This window comes from Thunnus maccoyii, chromosome 1 (genome assembly GCF_910596095.1).
Source record: "Thunnus maccoyii chromosome 1, fThuMac1.1, whole genome shotgun sequence".
Classification (NCBI taxonomy): Eukaryota; Metazoa; Chordata; class Actinopteri; order Scombriformes; family Scombridae; genus Thunnus; species Thunnus maccoyii.
The window spans coordinates 1,332,555-1,357,640 of record NC_056533.1 but is presented as its reverse complement, the minus strand read 5'-3'; the positions used below and the strand labels follow the sequence as shown (position 1 = coordinate 1,357,640).

Here is a 25,086-nt window from a genome sequence, read left to right as displayed (position 1 = left end):
TTTGTCAACTTTGAATTTCTTTATGACGTCAGCTGTAGTCAGTTTTTAGTCTGTCTTGGGCCCAAAAAGAAAAAAAATCTCCAAAAAGAAAAATAAAAATAAAATAGAATGCTCCATAGTTTGATTTGGTTCCTATTGCCCCTTTGGAATGGCGCAACATCCACATGTCAGCATCCCGCCAAGATGAACGTATCCACGAGCAGCGATGATGATATGGATGGCAGAGAAAGGAGCTTGTTGTGGAAATTTTCTCTCAAGAAAGAGGCACATGGAGACATAAAGAAAGCATTAAACATTGTTACTTGTTGAAGCAGTTGTAAACACTGTACAATCCATCACATCATCAGTAACAATTATACAAATGTCCACACACAAACAAAAATACAATCATCTTGTATTTTTGGAGAGAAAGCATGTTGTTCAGCTGGCCCTTTCCCCAAAGCCAGCCCTTTCTCTAAAGATTGTGAACTCAAACTAGACAGCTTTATACCTCTCCAGAAGCAAAGCTAAAAACAGTCTGGTCCCTAAATGGACACTTCCACAAACCGTTACACCTTCTTACAAACAAGTATGGTCTCTAAAACAGCAGGCTTAAGACAAAGATATCTCTAGCTAACCCCAGACGTCAGCAAGCAACCCTCAGATAGAAACAGGTTCAAGAGTTCAACTAGCCTAGGAGTAGGATTTCTTCACCAACATGTGTCCCCAAAATGACAATGACATTACATCACATTCAGTTGATAACAAACATAGACTCCTTAGTTTGAAAACATTTGTAACATATATACAAAAGATTTATAAAATGACAACCTACTATTCAATTTTCTTTCACAAGCTCCACTCACAGATAGAAGCGTCCCTCAAAAAAACACAGAACAGCCTGAACACAAGTGTGCAGAGCAGTTATCACACAGTCTGAATTTCCTTGTTTCATTGTCCATCAAATTAGAATTACAGGAATTAAATTTGCATCCACAATTAGTCCTTGTAATAATAGTCAATGTAATAATGATCGTGTTACAATAAACATGGTAACAGTTTCTATGACACCCATGTCTATAATGCATTATAAATATACTTATACTGTGTTATAATCTGCTTATAGCACTGTATAATTATAGTTCTATGCACTCATAAATGTTCATAATGCTTTATAACAATGATCATAATACATTATGAAGCATTATATAATGACTTATAGGGTCAAGTACCATATCAATCATTTTATAATGCATTATTGGTGCTTATCACTCACCAAGTTTTTTTAATGAGTCACTTCTGTTGATCAAACATTTACATAAAAGTAAAATATACAGCTACAGGTAAAACAGAAATCGTTTCCGGTATTATCTATCAGGGGTGTAACGATACACCAAGTTCAAGGTTTGGTATGTACCTCGGTCTTGGGGTCATGGTTCAGTACAATTTCGGTACAGCATGAAAAAATTTTTCAAAAATGTAAACATTCAACAGTGGCCCATTGACCATAACTGTTACTGAAACAGTTTAGTTGTGCCGCAGTGGAAACTCAGTGTCTCCCCTATAATTGTACAGGCTGGCGGGCCACCAGGCCAATGAAAACCCCTGCCAAAAATAACGCCAAATATCCATTCATTAACTTCTATGTTGTTGCTTAGGAAACTCTTGGTAGTGTAGCTCCTTTTAAGGAATAGGGCAGTGTGTAATATGTGTGCGTGACAGGTGAGTGAGTGGTTGAGTGAGAGAGCGGCAGAAAAGTGACAGTGAATGCGAGCGCAGCAGAGGAAAAGGTTAGCAGTAAATTGTCAGTCTGGCAGTAAATGTACAAAATAGGCCACAGTGTGTCAGTTAAAAAATGCTACAGCTTGTCAAGACCAAGAAAAGACCTGTCTGTTGTTTCCCCAACTACTGGAAAAGTTAAGGGGGTTAACTCTAAAGTTAGCAGCAGTGGGTTAGCCTTAGAGCTTAACTCTAAACTTTTTCAATTAATTCCTTTTAGTAGTTCTTATAACTACAGATGTAATCCCATCTCTGAACACAATGTAGGTTGTAATGGCAGAGTGGCGCTTTCCATATTTCCACTTGTTTACTCTACGGGCAGAAGAAGAAGCTAATCAATGTTGTTTATGAGGTATTTTCATATATTTCTTGAGAACTGCTCATCCAAACAACTTCACACATTGACATTGCACTTCCTTGATTCCCCAGCAATCCATCTGTCAGGTATGAAATAGATTGGATGAACGGTTCTCAAGATATGTGAAGGACAAACATACATACATACATACAGACAGACAGACAGACAGACAGACAGAGAGAGATTCCTTGTTTTACATAGAGAGAAGACAGATGTGCTTTATAGGAGAACTCCACGTGTTCTTTTCATCAAACCATAACCCTAAATATTTGAATTCTGGCTCTCTCTCTAAAGGTTCTCTGTATAGAGATAAACTGATGTTAATTTGTGTAAACAACATAAAACATGACGCACACTGTCAAGTCAGACTGGACAATATAGGCATTTCTGGTAATAACTTTCAAAATTACGCCCACCAGCCCACTTAATTATACAGCCCATCCAGATACAAATTTCAAAATAAAATGGATAGTCACAATACATTTCAAAATAAAATGGGCAGCTGCAATAAGACAGAGAAGATGCTTAAAACAACAGCAATTCACAAACGACAACAGAGAATATATTACTTTCAAAATGTTCAGTCAGTAGACAATGGTTCAGAAAAGATAATGTATTGCAGTGTTTTAAACTAATGTATCTTATTTTTCAAAACTCTACACACAATAAGAACATATAATTCAAATAATAGCTAAAGCACATATCATCACCTCTAAGAGAACTGAAGACATCAGTGAAGCCAACTTACATTCCCTAATCACCAATAAAAGCAGGATGGATAACTTTCTGCACATATTTAGTTAATCCATTTCTTGTCATAAATACAATTTAAACATTTTATCAAAATGTATTTTACTTCTTTTTACTGTTCTTTGTATTAAACTGGTTCAACATGGGGGCAATAATGATCCTCCTTGAAAATTGTGAGTTTCTACTGATTTGGATTTTATTGCTGAATAGTAATTCAGTGTGGTTGTGATAATGCTAATATTTTAACTAATGTATATTTCCTGTTATATCATCCATCAGACATCTAGACAGGATGTTAGATGGTCGACTTGGAGAGAATACGAACAATAATTTCCCCACAACCTTTTGGTTGTCTCTCTCACTTTCCCTGTGCAGGCATTGAAAGAACATTCAGTAAGCAACTTCATTGGGCTTTCCTTGTATTAATTAGCACATACGCCTTATATATCAGGTGCAAAGAATGACACATGAACCTTTTTTTTTTTTTTCTTTAGAATTTCTATTTAATAAAAAAACCTAATGTAAGAAATATGCAGAGACAGACATGATTTCCATGTGTGGTAATAAACAAATACACATGCTATATGTTGGTAAAAAAAACAAAAAACATTTAAGTTGACACTATCCATGCAATAAAAACATTTTTACTGGCAAGATAAATATTACCTTACCTGGGACAGAAAACAGAGTTCCTTCCAACATTTGAAAGAGAAGGCACTTTCTCCTCATCAGAAAGAACAGTAATATTAGATAACATCAGGTTAGAACTGTTATTAGAAACAAAACTACTCAATAAAAACAGCAATACACTGTATTCTTTCTCTGACCTTCCCACAGTATGTTTAGTACCTGGCTATACAGGCACACTATTGGGATGTGGAACATCAAAGTCAGTCAACATGACAGAAAATAACCTCAGAGACTCATTGACTTCTGCATAGGGGCCCATGCAGACTATTGCCCTGGAAGACTGGGGCACTAAAACTCTGCAGCCAAAAGAAATATTAATTCAGTTCTCAGGTGAGCCAGTGGGTCTGCCGCTCATCAGAGGACCATATCAGTTGAGCTTGAGGGTTCATTACTGACACTAGACAGTTTGATAAAAGGTCCACTTACTGGAATTTTTTCAGAGCTTTCAGCCACATCCCATTGGCCTCATGGTTCATGGTTCAGTTGTTCTCTCATATGGAATTGTGGTCACTCATTTTGGTTAATATATTGTATATTGAGCTGAGATTTTAACCCCTGCCTCTCTTCAAAGATTATGTATCTAAATCACACACAGAGTCAGGGAAATGATTTCCAGGAAGCCAAATGTAAACAAGTAAGGAAGTAAGAAAGAGGAAGATGAGGTGCAGCAGGTCCAGGGGCATGTTAGGCCAATGGGTACATGGAGGGAATCATGAGAATCCCACTGCCACTTAAGACCAGGATAGACTGCTAAATCAACAAGGACCACCAGAAACATCTTAAGCCCTGTTTTGACCAGCAGTTCCAGGTACTTTGGAACCAGAGGAACTAATCTCAGGAGCTCAACTTGGAACTGTTGTGCATCCTGTTTGTGTTTCCACTGCATCTGAGGAACCAGGTAGATCATGCATAACTACTTAACTAATACATGGATTTTTCTATCAACAGCCATGCTTGAAATGCAGTAGTCACACATGAAGAAAAAAGCAACACAGATTTGTCCTGTTGTTCTTTGTATTTACTGCTGTATGAGTTGGATGTAATGAATAAATGAAAAGGAGAAATGCAGAGGAGGATAATAAAACAGAAACAAAGAGCATCTGTCTCCACAGTAAATCATCTGTTGAGTGTTTGATGGTTTCATTTCCCAGTGGCTGCGCCAGCGGTGTGTGAGTGTGTGTGTGTAAATGTCCATTAAATTAGATCCTGATGAGCAGGTTGCCATCAGCGTATGAATGTGTGTGTGAATGAGTGAATGTTGACATGTACTGTAAAGAGCTTTGAGAGGTCAGAAGACTAAAAGGGTGCTATATAAGTGCAGTCAATTTGCAGTCTATTTTATGAATGAAGCAGTGCACAAGATGAAGCAGCCACCCAGTTAGTGACGGTCAGCCCTGCAAACTCCATCCCCAAACCAGTCCAGTTATTGACAAACATGCCCCTATTAGGAAACTGACAGTTAGGTCTTGTAGAGTGCCATGGGTTGATGAGGATTTAAAGGGCAAAGAAAGAAAACAGCACAAAAAAGTGGTTATGTAACTGACAAAAATACTGAGGAATTTTGTCACAAAACTTAATCAATAGGAAAAGAAACAACATTATGCTCTACAGTTAAGCAGATCAAAGAATGATTGGAAAGAGCTTTGGAGTACACTAAATAATTTAATGGGAAGAAACACCTCTCCACAACCTACATTTATCGAGTGTTTATTACAAAACCCAAAGAAATTGCAAATTACTTGAATGATTACTTAAGATGCAAGGTATATAAATTAAGGAGAGAATTATCACATGGGACAAACAATAGCTTATCCATTTTTAACATAAAAAAAATATATGATAGGTAAACCCTGCCATTTTGAGTTCAGTGAATTAAAAGTAGAAACAGTTGATAGATTAATAAAGTTAATATGTAATGATAAACAACTTGGGATTGATAATATAGATGGTAAACTGATTAGAATGGCTAAAAACTATATTGCACACCCAATTTATCACATACTAGATATGAGCCTGAAAAAATCAATCTCTCCACAGGCTTGTAAAGAAGCAAAAGTTATTTCACTGCCCAAAGACAGGAAAATATCATTTAGTGGCCCTAATACTTGTTATCAGCACTAAGTTAGATCTTTGAGAAAGCAGTATTTGATCAAATACAAGAATACCTCTCAGTAAATAATCTGATAACAAACTTCCAGCATGCTTACAGAAAGGGACACTCTACATGCACAGCTCTAGTGCAAATGACAGATGACTGGTACAGAGATCTGGACAACAAACTGATCTGTGGAGCAGTCCTATTAGATTTTATGGCAGTATTTGATATTATTGACCACAAGCTCCTTCTTGAAAAGCTTGAGTGGATTTAGACCATCTGCAGTTGCCTGGATGGAAAGCTATCTGGTAAATAGATCACAGAGTCTTCTTTAATGGAAGTTACTTGTTACTTGTTTGAATAAAAGTGGGTAGAGGCTTAAAAATCCTGTTTTTGTTTTTATTACGTGTAAGTGTTACAATAAGTGTTCATGAATAAACTATCTTATGAAGGAGGTCCCCACACCAGGTCTTGAACTGGAGTCTCTCAGATCATAGATGACTGTGCTGACTACTGAGCTAAAACTTTACTCATTGCCTCATTGCAGACAAACCTCTACCAATTTATACACCCATAACACAGACAACACACCATGTAACATGTAAGGAAGAACTTCAAAGGCGATTGTTGCTTTGCACTTTTCATTTATTGCCTATTTTTTACAACATAACTTTGTGGAAAGGAGAACAACAGGTTATGGAGTATGGAGTGTGTTCGTAGCTTAGCTTTATATCTGGGGAGTACCCCCAACTCTAGGACTACATGCATCAGCAGCAACACCTGCTGATTTGACTACCATTGTGAACAGGGAGCTAGATATTATCGGAAAGTGGATCTTTAAAAACAAACTGATACTTAACTTATCCAAAACAAAAAGCATAGCATTTGGTTCAAATCCTTCTCTAAGGTGAGAACCAGAGTTTAAACTCTTTATAAATAAAACATCTTTCCAGAAAGTAAAGGAAACCAAGCTTTTAAGCATCACCCTTGACAAATTGTCCTGGTCAAAAGTATTGGGCGAGACATTAGGTGTAGTAAGGCGACCCAGAATATATCTTACACCGGATTTAACTAAACTTGTTTTAAGTACTCTTATTCTTTCGCAGCTTGATTACTGCCAAATAACTGGCAATAATTGAGCGAATGTCACAAAAAAGATATAAGCAAACTTCAGCTAGTACAGAACCAGGCAGCACGCCTTGCTCTCCAGTGTCTGTACAACACTAACATCAATAGCATGCACTCCCATCTCAACTGGCTAAAAGTTGAAGACAGACTGATCACTGCACTTCTGCTCTGAACATGGAAAGTTGTACAATCCAAAATTCCATATCAGTACAGTCAATTAAAACACAATTTAGAGTCATACACATATGCCACCAGACAGACAACAGAAAGCCAGTTTTCACTTCCTAAGGCAAATACTAATTTCCTTAAATGCACAGTAGTATATAGAGCAATGAAAACATGGAATTCTTTACCACTATTACTGACTAAATTAACACAGAAATCAATGTTTAAAAAGCAAATAAGGACACACCTAGGAACAACATATTTGTAGAATGCTATGCTTATGCTGATTTGTAGTTTTTTGCTGTGTAAGTTGTACTCATATATTTATTGTATTCTCTAAAATATGTCTATGTATGTCAGTTGTGTTGACTGTAATGTTTAATGTATGTTTTTAAATGTGGACCCCAGGAAGACCAGCTGTGCTTTAGGGCACAGCTAATGGGGATCCTAACAAATAAACAAATATAAATAACATCCTATACTTTTGGAAAGTAATCCTTCCCGGGCAGGGACTTTTTGGGGGGTAACAACAACCTCCCTAGAACCTAATTTAGACCATGGCCTCTCAGGTGGAAACACAGGTAGGGGAACTGAGTTCCTCAAATGGTTTTTGGTCCTCTAGGGAAAGTTCCTGCAGTGGACAGATGGCTAAAGTGGGACTCTTTTTTTCATGGTAGAACTGTCAGAACATCTAATCAAAGTCTTCAAGTCTCAAGGAGTCAGTACTTACCACAAACCATGCAACACCTTAACATCTCTGCTGGTACCCTAAAGACAGAACGCTCTTGAGAGGAAGACTGGAGTTGTGTATGACATCATCATAACATCACATGTGTCACACTACATCAGCGAAACAGCAAGGACCCCAAACAAGAGACTGAATGAACATCAGAAACAGACATCAGCTGTCTGAACAAATTCCTTACACTGATGAAGGCCAAAGATGTGGGTGAAAGCTCTAAATATGTTCCCAATAATAGGACCTTGAGGGTTTTTTTAATTTTTTGTATTTTTCTACAAAGAACTGCTTTGTTTAAACCAATGTAAATATTCATTGAGTATTCATTTATTATTGGAAATATTATTCTTCATATATGTTGAATTGTATGCTTGGCTGTAGACAAAATATCATATTTTTGCATGTTCAGCTGTCCTGAGTGCTGTATGGAAAGGAGAGGCTGTCTGCACACAGGCTAAACCAGCCTGATGAAGACCTTGCAGTTTGAAACATTGCAATATACTTGGGAGCTTGCAAATGTCAGTGCAGACAGACCTCTCCTTTTCCTTTGTTTGTCTGTACCCATCTAGGGTTGGATCTGCACACTATCCACCTTTTTTGCCCTATGGATTACACCAGCAATTACTTGGCATTAATTAATAGGAAATGTACCAACTGAAAACTGTCTATATTTTCACTATATTTTCACATGCTTATTTCTGGGGAACTTCTGAATACATTTTTAGGAAAATACAAAACTGTAAAATGAAGCTTTACCAGTTATACATTTTTTTACTGAAACTACAGAAGCTGTTGAGTAAATCCTCACCTACAGTATATTATATAAAAGGTGAACAAACTATAACTTTTTGAAGGAGTCTGATATCATGGTTAAGCTAATTAATATATAGGCCTAACCTTAATCTCAACACCACAACCATGACTGAGGACAAAGAAGGTAGTGTATGTGGGTCGTAGAGAATTGTTATACAGCCCGATGTGATGGGAAGTGCTGAGCGCTGGAGTTTCAGTTCATCACAGTGTTCCAATCAATTTAATGGTCACTGCTTTTACCTCCGAATACTCAGCCAGAGCATACTCTCCACTGAGGGGACAGACACAACACATGAAGCAGGTTAGGACATACACAGTAAACAGGGATAACTGATGAATATGAAATATTAAAAAACAGTGACGGTTCTTACAGCTCCCGTCCGTAGCCTGACATCTTACACCCTCCAAAGGGAGTCTGAGCATTGAGGGCGTTATAACAGTTTACCCTTAAGAGAGAGAGAGAGAGAGAGAGAAATGGGTTGATTGTATTTAATTTCAGCTCTAAACATACATTAAATGATTTACAAAATTTAAACCAAATAAATTTACCAGCAGTGGAATGAAGGGCTTTATATTGTAAAAGAATAGTTCGGCATTTTGGTTTCATTTTAAGAGCAAGGCCAGAAGATTAAAGGAGACCTGTTATGCTTTGCCTTATTTTCAGACATATATATGACATCACAATGTCAGATGTTGATGTCAAAAGTGGCTGGTGTGTCGAATAATAAGGTAACCATATGAAGCAGTAATCCCTGTGAGCAAAAATCATGGGCTTCAGACTGCTCTGAATGCTTGGTTTCCAACAGTTTTTTCTACTTTCAGCCGAAGCTGATGTTGCCTCGTTTTCATTATATGGTCATCTGCTCCACGCACAGCGCGCAAGTTCACTGCTCCGCTCCGCTAACATGATGGTGTTTTTCCATTGTTTTGGGGGTAGTCATGCCCTGGCACGACTCCATTACACAGCACAGCAAAGTAAAATAAGTAGTTTACCTGTTGGAGGTGTGCTGGTTGTCTGCAGGTCTTCATCAAACATCATCATCACTGTGGCTGTTTTTGCTTGTACTATTCCTCCTTGCGTTATTTCTAACTACCACTGCCACTTGGTACTAGGTAAGTACCAATATTGCTTTCTACTACAGGGGTGTGGAATATGTGGCAATGTCATGAATTTGTCACAGATTTGTATTTTATTTTTGGTTTGCAGTGCAGAATTAATGGATTTTCTCTGACAAAAAGTGAATAACCACTGCTGCAATCAACACTACAGACTGGAACCAGAATCAATTGATAGTATAAAAAAGTGAATACGTATAATGTACTAAAAGCTAAAAAGTAGATTTAGTGCTAGGTTACTCTTTCAGTAAGGAACTGGAGTAAGGATGTGTTTAGTCTAGCTCAACATTAAGACTAAGACATAAAATACACCTATGCACTTCTAAGGCTCATTAGTCAACATGTTGTATCTATTTGTTTAGTCTTTACACAAATGGAAATGTAAAAACAACACAGCACGTGTTTTCGTAATCCTCAAGCACATTGCCATAGCCACTGTGGCAGCTTGATTAGGTTTGTTTGAGCAGTGAGTCATGTTAGCCTTGTTGACCACTATCCAACAAATGAAGATATTAAACTGTTTTTTTAAACACAAATATCTAGTACAATATAACAATACATTAGGATGAGTGTACACCCACTCATTTTCCTAACCCATTGAGTTTTATACTAACTGGTGAGGGAGTGTGCTGCTTTTTCAAGTCAAGACAAATGAAGAGTGAACCAAGATAAGACAGAACTGTCCCAGGTCCAACATATGCAAAATGTCTGTCTTGGATTTTGATAAAGGACAGCATGTGTTTGTGCAGAGGAAGATGAGAAAAAAACACCTGGTTTGTGTTTGTATTTTAAGTTCTGTACATGTGTGAACAATCTTTATCAAAGAATCTTCAAAGTGAGCTGACTGTACTGAATCACCAGTCAATGACCAAATCAGTAGCTTTCAGCAGTGGAGCTTCTGACTGGTAACTGAAAGCAACGATGTCAGTTCAGCTGGTATTCACGGTACCTTACCTCCTTGTTAAAAACATTAAAAGACTGCAAAAGCTACAGAAACAATTTCAGAGAACTTCAGAGAGGTGCTGGGAAATTCTTTTTTGATGGAAAATGCCGCATTTAATTTCATTCTCATGGTGTTCATATGTTGGTGAAGGCTTTTACACAATAGACTACTATGATACAATAGACTTATGAGTGAAGCTTTGAGCATTTGTTGCAGGCAAAATGGCAGGACTTTCATTAATCAACTGGTGCTGAGAATCAGGGGGTGTGGGCCTCCCTTTTCTTTAATGCATATCATGATTGGTATGTGAATATGGGCAGCAGAAATTGGTTTAGCAAGAAAGGCGCATGTTGTAAATCTTGTATAATGACCATGCAGCAGGTGTAGCAGCCCCTTAGAATATTTAAATTACTTAATTGGTTCATGATGAAGTCATTTATTCAAAAATTGTATCCAAAAATCTTGTTGAAAGAAAATGGAAATGTCATTTTTTTAATGAATCATGAATAGAGAAATCAAATGTCTTTATGTTCCTCTGGTGTCAGGGCTATGAATGAAGACTCACCAGACACTGCCAGTCTCCAGGGCTGCAGACACAGACAGAGCTCGGTCCATACTTGTAGTGAAGACTGCTGACACCAGGCCATACTGAGAGCTGTTTGCTCTCTCTATGGCCTCCTGCTGGCTCTTAAAGCTGAATATACACTGCACTGGACCAAAGATCTAAGAGGGGGAAGATATCCAGTAAAGATCAATCACATAAACAGAGAAGTGAGTCACACTACACAAATGACTGCCATCCATAAAAAATAAATAAAAAAACAGAAAAGGTAAAGTAAATAGAAGAAATAATAATTGGACTACATTAAAAACAGAGTAAAATATAATAAATATAATCTGCACAGTTAACCCATTATAAAAAGGAAGTACAATTCTGTGCAAGAAAGTTATGCTTTTTCACAAATATATTTCCATTATTATTCATTTTATTTATTAATGATATTATAACAGACATTAATAATGCATGTGGTTGCTACTTTTATGATGGCTACAACAAATGGATTTGAAAAGAAGTTTATCAGATGTGTATTTTTTGAAAGAAATTGAAGCTGATAGGCAACAGTAACAAAAATATAATATATAATGTAAAATATAATGTGTAATGTATGGGGAGCTATAAATATTGACTAAAGGGGGAGTCTATGGAACTACATTAATGTAGATTACTATGGATTTTTGTTTTTTATCTTGTGACAACATTAATTGGTTGGAACTTGTTGAGTGCTGAGGTTGAATGATGAAGTTTATATAACCCTAACTGTAAGTGGCACAGTAAGCGCCAAAGAAATGTGGAACTTGTCACTTTCAGTATTTGGGAAATTTCTGTGTTAAACGCTGATAAAAACACAGTGTCTTGGACTAAGTATTTTGGTTTGTCTAAGCCTTGATGAAGTGCCAGAACAAGTAAATAATACAAGATATCTGTGTGAAGATACAGACAAGATAAAGACAAATTAGGCAAAATTTAAGGACAAATCAGGCATCAGCCTCAAATACAAAAAACAGGGCCACTGACCTACATACAGGTATGACAATAGACTGTCTAGACTGTATGTGGTGAGATAAAGGAGCTGTGAAAACCACAGTAGTCCTTTATATACATTTTATATTTCAGATTTATGGTAATCTAAATTACAGTAAAACTGCATTGCAGGGTGAAAATTATGAGATGATTAAAATTATAAGTCAGTATAATTTTGGGACTTATGTTACTAATTAACTAACTCATAATATTAAATTTTGTCATTAGAGAAAGGACCCATGTTTTTTTTTTGACTTTGACCTCCTGTGTGTTAAGCTCCTGACCAGTGTGCAGCCTGCCTTTCTGCACAGTCTGTGGTGTAATTAATGCACAATTCCTCCAGGTGTCAGGCTTTAGTTTCACACACTAACACCATCCCCTATCCCGTGTGTGTCAGGTTCACCAGTTGTGAAGTGAAGTGAAACATGCTTTAACCTCTTCTTTAGCAATACGCATGTGGTCTTTGACCCCAGTGAAGATGGTGGGTTGAATGAAGAGGCTCTTCTCGCCCACAGCTGCTCCTCCATACTCCAGCCTAGCTCCCTCCTTCTTCCCACTTTCTATCAGATCCATGATCTTGTCAAACTGCTGTCTGTCAATCTGGAGCCAACATCAAGCAGACAAATAGACAAGGGAAGGAGACAGATTAATAATACAGGAACAATCACACTTTTTGGAAAATTTACTTGAGCCAGATGATGTGGTAAGATAAAAACCAGTTAGCCTTCCTTAGCTCAAATGTGTATAGGTTTAATAAATGAGATACAACTGTTAATCAGTGAGCTGTGTCGGTAGGTGTGTTTTTTAACTTTGAACAGAGCCAGGTTCCAATCTTTCTACTTAGATAGACTAACCATGTCCTGACTCCAACTCTGTATTTAACATACACACGTTAGCGTGATGGCAGATTTTCTTGAAAGAAAGTGAATGAGTGACCTAAAGTGTTAGAATAGAATGAAGTGGCACTATAGTAAAGACTACTGTAGATATTTCAATGTTGGACTTGAGCACTGCTTGTGAACTTGTGTTCTATGATGTTGACTGCACCTGTGGTCCGTGTGATGTCTGAGGGTCCAGCGGGTCTCCTATAACAATCTTCTTGGCATTTTCTACACTACAGCGCACAAACTCTTCATAAATGCTTTCCTCCACAAAGACACGTGATGCAGCTGTGCAGCACTGACCCTGGTTATAAAAAGCACCTTTCTGTGTTTCCTCCACAGCCAGCTGCACTGTATACACACACACACACACACACACACACATACACACACACACACACACATAGATGGGAAAGTTGAACAGACACCAAAAAAGTAAAGTATCAAATATTCTTCAATTCTTTGGATTTTTCATTTTACTCATCATTTTTTTACAATTATGGTGAGAAAATTCCTTTTGCTGGTCTAAATGTAGTCAAATTTATACATATGGTCTAAAAATACTGGAAGCAGCCAATGAAACAAATTAGACAAACACTAAAAATAATATGTTCTTTACTGACAGTAAACAAACTCAGTTATAACTTAATTAGACACCATAAATCTAAATTGTGCTGTAATTAGAAACCGCATATAATATTGCTTTAGACCCAAAATATACTATACTTAGACACTACTATACCAAATTATGCTCTAATTAGAAACCTAATATTATTAATCATACATTTTTAACAGTGTAGCAATTCTGTGAGCTTTATCTGGGTTATTAAAAGTTATGAAGGGTTTATTATTGAGTCACATATCTTCATCATGGATGTATTATCTTCATACTTTTTGTATAATTCACGTTTGATGAAGCAGAGACACACCCCCGTCTTGTGAGAATACATATAGTTCACCATGAGAGTTGAGAGCTGAGGATGTACATGCTGCTCACAACCCAGACCAAGAGGTCAGAAACCATGATGAAGAATTCAGTGATTTAAAGGAAAAAAATTTTCCTCACAGAGTTCTGATGAGGACTGTCAGCAGCTATTTACATCCTTGAGTTAGGATTAGCATTAGCCTTCTGCAGCGACTCGATGGAAACTGAAGAAAAGTGCATCAGATGGAATTAGTTAATTATTAGAGTTAAGAATTCAAATTGTCAGATTATCTACAAGAAGCTGTATTTCTGATGATTATCCTTTTCTGTTTTATTTATTCAAATAAAATATTGTTGCACATTAATATTGACTGTGTGTTTCTGTAAAAATGATTGCATGTCTTGTATTAACTAGTACTTCATGTGTTTGCTGTGTGTTTGGTTATATATCATTTATTATCATCCTCTTGAAAGTGACATGTTAAAATGTATAACAGATGTCTGAGTCAGACAGGACGTTGGTTAGACCATTTCAGAACGTAAATTATATTGAGTTTTTAATGTGTACATATAGGATGTATAAATATGCAGTAAGGACACTGTGTTCATAAAATTCAGCAGAATAGCTGAATAGGCCTGTTGATGATGGTAACAGCATATTTCAACATTGCTGGGATGCCCAGCAGGGGACAAGCTAAAGAAGGTGTAGGTATATCTCAAGTAGGAGATTTGTGGTTTCACTTTAGTTTACAGTACAGTTCTGTTGTAATGTGTCCCAAATAACTCTGTAATAAAGTCTAATAAGGGTCTAACAATGGGAAATAATACACTTTAGTTTATAGTATACCTAGCGTGATAATCAGCCTGAATTTCCATTTCATTTTTACTTTTTACTTCATTAATTTGTCTGACATAGTGTTCATGTTAGCTGTTCTTTGTGTGGGAAGGGGGTTGTTTTGTTCTAACTAATCAGTTGAAACTGACGCACTGTATCTGTGCTGTTGTTTTCAGTTGACTGCACTGACAGACACTACCAATCTGTTAGCGTTCGTCATGTCAATCAAAGCTGACAACAAGCTGTACAACTATGTCCATCACACTTTGAACATTTTGTGACAGTTTTTTTGTCACTATATTTCTGTCTCTGGCACAGGAAGTCGATGTCCCCTTCTTAATCCCACAAACAAAGCTCAGGTTGGCTCACTTACAGCTATTAGTACGCACAACACCAGATCTATTTGAATACTGAAAACTCTGTGGCAGATGTCTTCAAGCTGCCAGCTAAACCCTCTTACACATTCCCAGATAAAATACTGAAGCCATGACCTCAGTGTCCTCAGTGGTTGCTACAGCCCTGGCCTTAACAATAGATACTGTACTTTCAATGTGAGAAAAACTTCATACATGCAAAATTACATTTAACCAAAAACATATTTGCTACTGCAAAATAGTTCCATATGAACATATTTCATACTGACATTAGGTTGTTTTTACCTGTTTATGTCTAGCAAAGAAAACAAAGTAAAATATACATATATACAGATGGGTGACAAATTAAAGGAAAAACCAACATAAAGTGTCTTAGTAGGTGTTGGGCTGCCAGAACAGCTTCAATGTGCCTTGGCATACAAGTCTCTGAATTCCTCTGGAGGGTTAGGGTTAGGTGACTACGAAGGGCATAGCATATGATTCACATTATTTTCATACTCATCAAACCATTCAGTGACCCCTCATGCCATATGGATGGAGACATAATCATCCTGGTAGAGACCACTCCCATCAGGATAGAAATGTTTCATCATAGGATAAAAGTGGTGACTCAGAACAACTTTGTATTGATTTGAAGTGATCCTTCCCTCTAAGGGGACAAGTGGACCAAAACCATGCTAGCAAAATGCCCCCCACAGCATAACAGAGCCACCAGATCCCCTCACTGTAGGGGTCAAGCATTCAGACCTGTACTGATATTTCCTTTAATTTGTCACCAGTCTGTGCATATATACTGTACATACACATAAAATTGGACCCAGGATTGCAAAGTACATTGTTGTTTGTTATTTCTTTAACAGGTGCTGTTTAAAGGATCTGACATTGGAGTTTTTATCAGAGCTACAAACACATATGTATATCAGTGAAACTCATGAATGATTCAGTAGTGGCTATATTGTACTGGCCAGTTTACTCAGTTAGTTTCCTGCTGTTGCACTGTCAGCAGCACAGAAACTGAAGCCAGGCAGTGTTCTCTGCCGTCCCCTGACATTTTACCACTGAGCTACAGTATATTTTCTTTGATAGTGTTAGTCTGTGAGCTCTTCACTGTATAGTTTTGAGACTCCAAAAGCACAAAAACGTGAGCTGCACAGGTGAGATGACATGACAGGTGCATTTCTGGGTGATAAATTGTGTAGTTAAACTTTCTGCCTCTCATTAACGTCTGAGGCTGCAAAGGCATAAAGTAACCATATAATAGGTATTGTGATTGCACTGCATGCTGAAATAATCAAAATACGACATTTTGATGTTACATTATATATTCAAAAAAGAGAGACACAGAGCACAACAGTGTACTTACAGTCACAGTCTGCAAAAACAATGCAGGGGTTCTTCCCTCCCAGCTCCAGAGTCACTCTCTTCAGATTGCTTTTGGCTGCTGCTTCTTTGATCAGCTGGCCGACCTACACACATGACAGAACCTAGCAATTAGGATTCATACCTCAAGGCATCATAGGTAATACTGCACTTACATACTTTGAATGTGAGTGATAGGGCTGGTGTCTGAATTTAATGATAGGTATTTGTTTCAATGTCTTATTACATTCATGGTAATGGAATCATTGCTCTGGATGATTGAATGATGATGAACAGTTTTCTTCAGTTCAAAAAAAGAACTTGGGTGAATAATAATCATTTTCAGGAAGGTGTATTTTAAAGCTTCTTTAATTTCATAACTTGACAAACTTTTTTCTTGATAACAGATGTGTTTTCTCATTTTAACAATTGCATTTTTGCAGTGTATTTACACAATATGCTTTATCTACAGTACATCACTAATAATTCATGACATAATGGCAAATCAGATTTCTATATGCTAAAAAATAAACGTCTTACAGCTGAATAAAGTAACTTTTATAATCCATGATTTTGGAACATGTAGTATGAAATACAATATATAGTTTTGATTGTAGTTTTCATGTAATAGGGCTTTTCCATTGCAGTGATGCAGAAAAACTAGTCCACGCATTTGTTACTTCTAGGCTGGATTATTGCAATTCCTTATTATCAGGCTGCTCTAACAAGTCTCTAAAGACTCTCCAGCTGGTCCAGAATGCAGCGGCTCGTGTACTGACTAAAACTAGAAAAAGAGATCACATTTCTCCCATTTTAGCCTCGCTACATTGGCCTCCTGTAAAATCTAGAATTTAAAATCCCTCTCCTAACTTACAAAGCCCTTAATGGCCAGGCACCATCATATCTTGATGATATCTTATCCCACTAGAACACTGCGCTCCCAGAATGCAGGCTTACTGGTGGTCCCTACAGTCTTTAAAAGTAGAATGGGAGGCAGAGCCTGTAGCTATCAGGCTCCTCTCCTGTGGAACCATCTTCCAGATTCGGTCTGGGGTGCAGACACCCTCTCTATGTTTAAGAGTAAGCTTAAAACTTTCCTTTTTGATAAAGCTTATAGTTAGGGCCGACCAGGCTCACCTTGGATCAGCCCTTAGTTATGCTGCTATAGGCCTAGCTTGAGGGACTTCCCATGATGGACTAAGCTCCTCTCTCCTCCTCCTCTTCTCCCTCTGTATGCATTCATGTAACATCAATGCATGTCACTAACTTTGCTTCTTCCCTGGAGTTTTTTTGTGCTTTCTCATCTCGCAGGAAACCCTGGGTCCCGGGCTGAGCCTTCACGGTCCTTCACAGTACTGTTGGCATCCTTCCCTGGCTGTTGCTGTTGCTGCTGCTGTTGTCGTTGTTGTTATGATTGTTGTTATTCTGCCCCCCCCCCCCCCCTTTCCCTCTTTCTTTCTCTCTCTCAACCCAACCGGTCAAAGCAGATAGCCACCCACCAAGAGCCGTGTTCTGCTTGAGGTTTCTACCCGTTAAAGGGGAGTTTTTCCTTACCACTGTCGCCAAGTGCTTGCTCATGGGGGAATTGTTGGGTCTCTGTAAATTAAAGAGTACGGTCTTGACCTGCTTTATGTGAAAAGTGCCCTGAGATGACTTTTGTTGTGATTTGGCGCTATATAAATAAAAATTGATTGATTGATTGATTGAGACACACTTAGGCCATGGCGATGGATCAGGTGCAAAACACAGTTTTTACATAGAATAGAGAAAACACTTTTGGCTTTTGAAATATCTAGCTCACATTGGTCACTGATATTGTTGAGAGAAATAGTTGTTACAGGACGTGAAAAGGAGTTCTGTGAATCTGAACTTGATTGTTCTCCTTCAAAGTCCAGATGTGTGTCTCAGTAAACTGAAATTGAATTGCAAGAACTGAAAATAAACTGTGAGAACTGAATGTAGCAGTGTATAGAGAGTTGAATTTTCAGTGAGGATCAAATACAGTTTCACAGCAACTGAATTCAATTTCATATTATATTCAGTTTCAAGTTTATTTAGCTTATTTTGTTTGGAATTAAGTTCCAAACAAAAAAGTTCAGTTTCAAATGATGCTATTCAGATTTGGTCCATGTACCCTCTATCCAAAGCTGTGTTCAACTTGTTTGATAACAGGATAAGAAAATATATGATGCATTATTTTGTTTCTCTGTTTTTTGTGTGAATTAAAATAAATGGAAATCCTCGTGCTTTTCTAGTTTTCATCCTCAAATCAGCAATTGGAATACAAATTAAACCAAAACCAGAAAACAATTTATTTTTCACTTTTATATAACTATATTATCTGCCCCTACTGCATCTCTACAAAAACATTGTCATTGGCTATGCTTGCTATGGCCTAGATAGATAGATAGATATGTTGGGCCTCAAACCATGAGGTCACACAAAGAAGGCCTACATGTAACCTGTGAGGCCTGACCACGAGGTGCTTTATTCTTTTGTTTTCCCCAAGACAAAGGAATAGCGCCAAAAATGCTGCTTAGACAATAGGAGTCCATTACAAACTCCATTTCCAAGGATGCTTTGCAATTTTCACACCTCAGCAGGGAGCAGTCAACATACAGTCTCATTGGCGGAGACGCTCCTGCACAGCGGAGTGTCCTGATGACGCAGCCATGACATCACCGCCCCTTTAAAAACTGAACGTGCCCTGAAGCACACGCCTTTCCCATGTCACTGAGGTAGGGGTAACTTCAGTTCCTCTGAATCAGCTGACTAAAGGGGGTACCCCACGCACGTGTTTTCCCCTCATTGAAGACTCCCCTCGCCGGACGAGACGAGACTTCGCCCGTGTTCACCCGAACACATTCCCGGATCCGAGAAAGACCGCTTCTGCAACCAGCGTCCTCAAATTTCCTCGAGACGGAAGAAATGCTTCTTCACCGAGTCGACTCTGCTGTTCTCTCCGCCACGCCGCCGAGAGCCAGCTGCCGTGTTTTTCGCCGACCATGCGAGAACGACCACCGTCTGCATCTGAGCCTAGGACAAAGCCGGACATAACGACGGATTACACACAAACCCAGTTCGCTTTCTGAAGCGACCCAAGTAAGAGGCATAAGTCTGGGCAGAGGCAGTGTTAATTGTGTGTTTCTTATCAGCATCAGTTGCTGTTGTTTAGCATTGAGCTTTTAGCTTTATTGCTATTGTTTTGTTGTGCTGTTGTTGGACCGCCGAGTCCATTTTCCTCTGTTTACTCTTAGGAGTATTTTAAGTTTGCTGCCTGTTTAGTTGTGTTCACCACGCTAGACTGTTTTGTGTTTGTCCCGCTCGGGACTACTGCTGTGTTTGTGCTATCGTGAGTCAGAAAGTAAGTTGCTTTGTCAATCAGAAACCAGACAACGTGCGTTACAGACTGCCGTCCGTACACACGCTGTCTGTGGACAAAGCCGCTGCCCTTCCTCTCACGATCGCTTTCTTTCCTTCTTCCCTCTCTCTTCTGACTAACACATACACGCGCGTGCATACACACACATACACGCACAGTCATCTTTTGCACGTCTGATGGTCAGATAACGTCGGACAAAGCTTCGCTTTGTCTTTCCTTATCCGCCATCAGACACGTGTGTTTTTCTGAGAAGTGGGTGAGTGCGAGACGCCGTCCGCCAGAGGGCGCTGTCTTGCTTCTGTCTAACTAAGACACCGCCACATTTCTGCCATCCGGTTCTCGCGCGATGTGACTTCCTCCCATAGTCACGTCCGCATCGCAGACCGATGACATCATCACGTCAGGCCCCGTTGCCACCTTGTCACACACACGCACACTCTCTCTCTCTCACACACACTTACACACACACACACACACACACACACACACACACACACACACACACACACACATTCCCCTGCATGTGTCCAACCCTGTACATAGCTTTGTGTTTTGTTTGGTAGAATTAGATTTTAGAATAGTTGTTTATTGACTGAAGCATTTGTTAATTTTGTTAATTTTGCTAAGTTTAATAAACACTGCTATATCTTTAAAGAGAAGTTCTTCCGTCGTTATTGTGTGTAATATTGTGAAAAGTGGCTGATTGAAGGAGTCAGAGCTCGAATTCACCCTTCTTTGTTCATCCTTGAATGTTGATATCTCTCAGATATTAACATTCTAGGTGAACTCCCATTTATGAGACTACCTTGTTTGGTTATTGGTCCCGGTTTCCGGGTGGTGCCCCGTATTTGTTAATTCATATTAATAATTCTATTAATTGTCATAATTAGTTAATTATCCTTGATAATTGATAATTATTGCAAATAATCAACTGTGTTCCTCACAGATCCAACAGTTGGTGCCTGAATTATTGATTAAGGTTAACAATATCTTATTTTCATAATTCATAATTATCTATGATAACTATGAATTATTGCTAATAACCAAACACACTACTGCCCGTCCCAACAGATAGATAGATAGATAGATAGATAGATAGATAGATAGATAGATAGATAGATAGATAGATAGATAGATAGATTAGCTAACCCTTGGGTATCTGTATGAGTTAAAAATTATGTGATTCAAATTCAGTTTTCTTCTGTAATTATTCAAGTTGAGCAATTCAAATTCAAATATAAAAGATTCCATAGTTTATGACTATATCAACACCTGCATTGCTTTAATTCTAGAATTCACCAGAATCTCCATTATATTAGTAAAACAAAGAAATGGTCAGTTGGATGCTGGATTCTATATCAAACATTTATTTGTCAGACCTAAGACGCCTACCTCTGTAGAACCAGTGAAGGCTACTTTGTTGATGTCCATGTGGCTGGCGATGGCCGCTCCTGCTGTAGGACCAAACCCTGGTACAATGTTCACAACTCCAGGAGGGAACCCTGCCTGACATGGCAACCCAGAGAGCATGTTGATGATTTCATGTCCCAGGGGACAGCAAAAGACCCCACATATCAGGTCAAAAGACATTTTACCCCATAACAGCCTGTGACCCGATATCAACCTGAGTTAAGAATTCAGATCAGGGTAGGGCTGAGTGGTAGTACCTTTATCATCTTTCTGTATCATTATTACATGACATGCTACTTTGTGTCACAGGTTTTGTTCATGGTCATGTTTTACTGTAACATATTGATGTTGCTCTTACCATCATAGCTACCACTGAGTACATCAAGGTCATGTCCGCTGTACTCTGGGGAATTTGGGTATTTCAGGACATTAACATCCTAAACTGAAACTTACACATGATTTTACAGGCTCAATCCAGTCTTTTTAGACTCAGTATATTTAAATGGTACTGCTTCTAGGCCAACAAAAAAGATACAAATGAAGGATTCAGTATTTCCCCACCTATATGTTATGTTGTATGGAGAATGCTGTAAAACAGATGATCATTAGACAAATAAAATGTACAGCAAATATAACTAAATTTAATGTTGTTTGTATCAAAAGGCTCAAAAGAGCTGAACTCTGTGGCCTGGCTGACGTGAGTTTTTAGCATTACCAGTGTATTAATTTGGGTTCCTGGTAAGTAAACCTTGTGATTCTGCAGCTCTTGACACATTTTCTTCTTAGAAGTAACATAATCAGCATTGCTTCAATGAATGAATAAAAAAAAAAAAAATCCGATTGGGCTAAATGTGAATTTTATGTGCATAACAAGTTTTGCGGATGAGGATTGAAAAATAAAAATGTAAATAAATGTACACTTTGTGTGTACAGTCTTTGTCCCATATGTTAGCAGGTCATAGTATTGACAATGAGACCTACAGTTACAACAGTCAAATTAAAATCTTTCTTAAACTGGGATCATGTCTAGTGAATTCAATTCAGGCTCCCTTGGGAGTCATTGAACTGCACTTTAAAAACCCAGTGGAAGCGTCCAAGTCTTCCCTGCTGGGAACAGTCACTACCAGAACATGATAAAAGCAGAGCGGTCTAATCACATAAGTAGCAGGATTTTCTATAGGAATAAAGGCCCAGAGTAAATGTTGAGTCCGACATCAGACCTCTTTGATGAGTGATCCAACATGGAGGGCTGTGAGGGGGGTCTGCTCTGCTGGCTTGATGACCATGGTGTTTCCACAGCTCAGGGCTGGTGCTATCTTCCACATGAACATCAACAGAGGAAAGTTCCACTGGCACAGACAAAAGAACACATTAGTTGAGTGCCATTTAACATACAACTGAGCAGATTCAAACAAAGGCAGATAGACTGCAATTCAAGGATACTATACTGAAGGATAATGATCTAAACTCATTTACCCCTGTCTTTAAGGCTGATGAGAATTCATTCATGAAATCACAGTACTGTATATACCAAATATCTTGCTTTTTACTAGAACAATATTATATGTGGTTGGTTGCGCCACTGCTGCTGGGCTCCCATTCCTCAAGTGGTGGAGCCAAACAATTTTCATTCATAGGTGTGGCCTGGCTGTGACCAATATTCATTAGGAATGTCACAGACACCAGTGTTGTGGTGCATGGCAGAAGACCAAATATTTTGAGTCATTCGCTCTTTTGTTTTGCTCTGGCAACAGTGACTTCTAAATGACCACCATGCTTACAAGTACACCATTTTCAGTCATATATAATTGACTTTTTATATATATTTATACTAGTTTGATGGGAATTCCAGAACACACTCAAGTACACTACATTGACATTGTGTGTGTGCAATAACTAGTCAAAACCAGTCAGAGTTAATGTAACTCTTGCACAACACATGAAAAGATGAGTAGATGAATTAGCTACTAGCAGAAAGGATTCCACTACATTTATCTTCTGCTGGAATACGACATGGCCCCAGGTTTTCTATGTGGTAATCTGATTTAACACAAAGTATTTTAGCCTTATGCCCCACACAATATCAGGTGAAAGAATGAATTTAAAACTAAACTCTGACAGATAAGTTGATGAAGTAGGAGCCACCTTAAGATCCCTAAAATGTCAGATATTGTGTAATGGTGCATATTCCCAGGACAAATTAAACATGGACATAAAATGATGTAATGCTATGCGATACCACCAATTTGTGTAGCACTTAAGAGACAGGGCGAGGTGCTCAGACTTTCAGAAGGAATCAGAGTATAACCACTCCTCCTTGGCATTGGAAGGAGCCAGTTAAGGTGATTCAGGCATCTGATATGACACCTTCCTTTAGAGATTTTCTGGGCATATCTAAGTAGCAGCGTCAGGGCAGTTCTGAGAGGCCTGTGAAAAATCTGTAGACACTGTACAAAAGGTGGGAAAAGGGGGGTTCAGGAGTAAATAGGAGACTATCAGCTTGTTTTTGCCCTATCAAGTAAATCTGGCTATGACAATATACAGAGTCAAAGTACTATGAAAAGTACTTAACTGAAGATATATCTGTATACAAATAGGGAAGTTCTGAGTTTTTTCAATGATCTGATGTGTTTACTCATTTTTTATAGTGTAAACAAAGCTTATTTGTGTGACTGTGTTGTATTTAATTGTAATTATAATCAATTATAATCACCACAAAGATCTCCAGTGTAAAATAATGACAACACGAGACACAAACTGTAGCTAATAATCCAAGCAACACACACATCATCAGCTCAGTGTTTTCACCCAGTTAAACCAGAGAAAACTCCACTTTATCACTTGGATATTTGTCTGGAGAAAATAAACAAAATAATAAATGGAGCTCTAAATCATCAGGACTGGAGATGATTCAAAGTAAACAAACTCAGAAAAAGAGGTCATTGATTTTCCAGTTGCTCCTTTCCATGTTGGAAACCAGTGGACAAATCATCGGGCACCCAAACCCAAATTTGACAGCAATACATGTGAGTACAGCATGTTTATTGTTTAGGCATTGTTAACTTTTACAACACTTTGGAAACCCTCTGTGTCATTAAGGGATCTTGGGATTACAAGTCAAGAGAATGGTTTCCTGTTTTCCTTTGACAATTACTCATGCTGTGTGTGCACCAGCAGTACTTTCAGTAATTGCACAATATCCTCCAGTATAAATTTCATTTTTATGATATAATCTCCCATGTCAAACAACAGCAATTTTGTTCCTTTCTTGCCAAAGCAGGATTAGAGGTTATAGGCTTATGCTCAAAGATAAAAACTGAATGGCTGTATTCTGTCAAGATGTTGAAATTATACTCTTGAGTCTGTCTGGATCTACAACAAAGTGCAACACGATATGGTGTAACACCAAACACTGCCCCACCCTAAATCTGATGAAGTTATTATCAAAGGAGAAAAACATATATTTCAATGTGTGAAAGTGGATCCAAGCCGCACAAGATTTGAGCTGTGTGTTCCTGCAAGAATAGCCCTGAGGGGATTAGGAGAGAGGAGGTCTTGTTTAGGGAGAGCAAAGATTAAGATAAGGTTTCTGGTACATTTACCAGGATTTTCTTTCATTCTCACATCCAGGTAGTGGTTTTAAATTGTGTGCAGTTGCTTTGCTAGCACTACACTTTTATGATCATCGCTTTTCTGGAAAGTCCAGTCTTCAGTGGTTCCAATTAAGCCTGAATAAAGTTCCCATAAAGTCTGAGCTGTGAGTAATGCAATGATAGAGCCATT

General features: G+C 38.2%; 1 protein-coding gene across 1 annotated transcript in view; it reads right to left on the bottom strand.

The window, feature by feature from the left end:
* Positions 1-6,310: 6,310 nt before the first annotated feature.
* aldh1a3 (aldehyde dehydrogenase 1 family, member A3) overlaps positions 6,311-25,086 on the bottom strand; it is a 70,539-nt gene continuing 51,763 nt past the window's right edge. Inside the window, exons 6-13 of the mRNA XM_042415103.1 lie at positions 22,524-22,652; positions 21,286-21,399; positions 16,516-16,618; positions 13,185-13,369; positions 12,573-12,737; positions 11,121-11,278; positions 8,868-8,942; positions 6,311-8,767 (exon numbers count right to left, since the gene is read on the bottom strand). Coding sequence (XP_042271037.1) covers positions 8,698-8,767; positions 8,868-8,942; positions 11,121-11,278; positions 12,573-12,737; positions 13,185-13,369; positions 16,516-16,618; positions 21,286-21,399; positions 22,524-22,652 — 999 coding nt within the window. The 3' untranslated portion in view covers positions 6,311-8,697. The remainder of the gene's footprint in view (positions 8,768-8,867; positions 8,943-11,120; positions 11,279-12,572; positions 12,738-13,184; positions 13,370-16,515; positions 16,619-21,285; positions 21,400-22,523; positions 22,653-25,086) is intronic.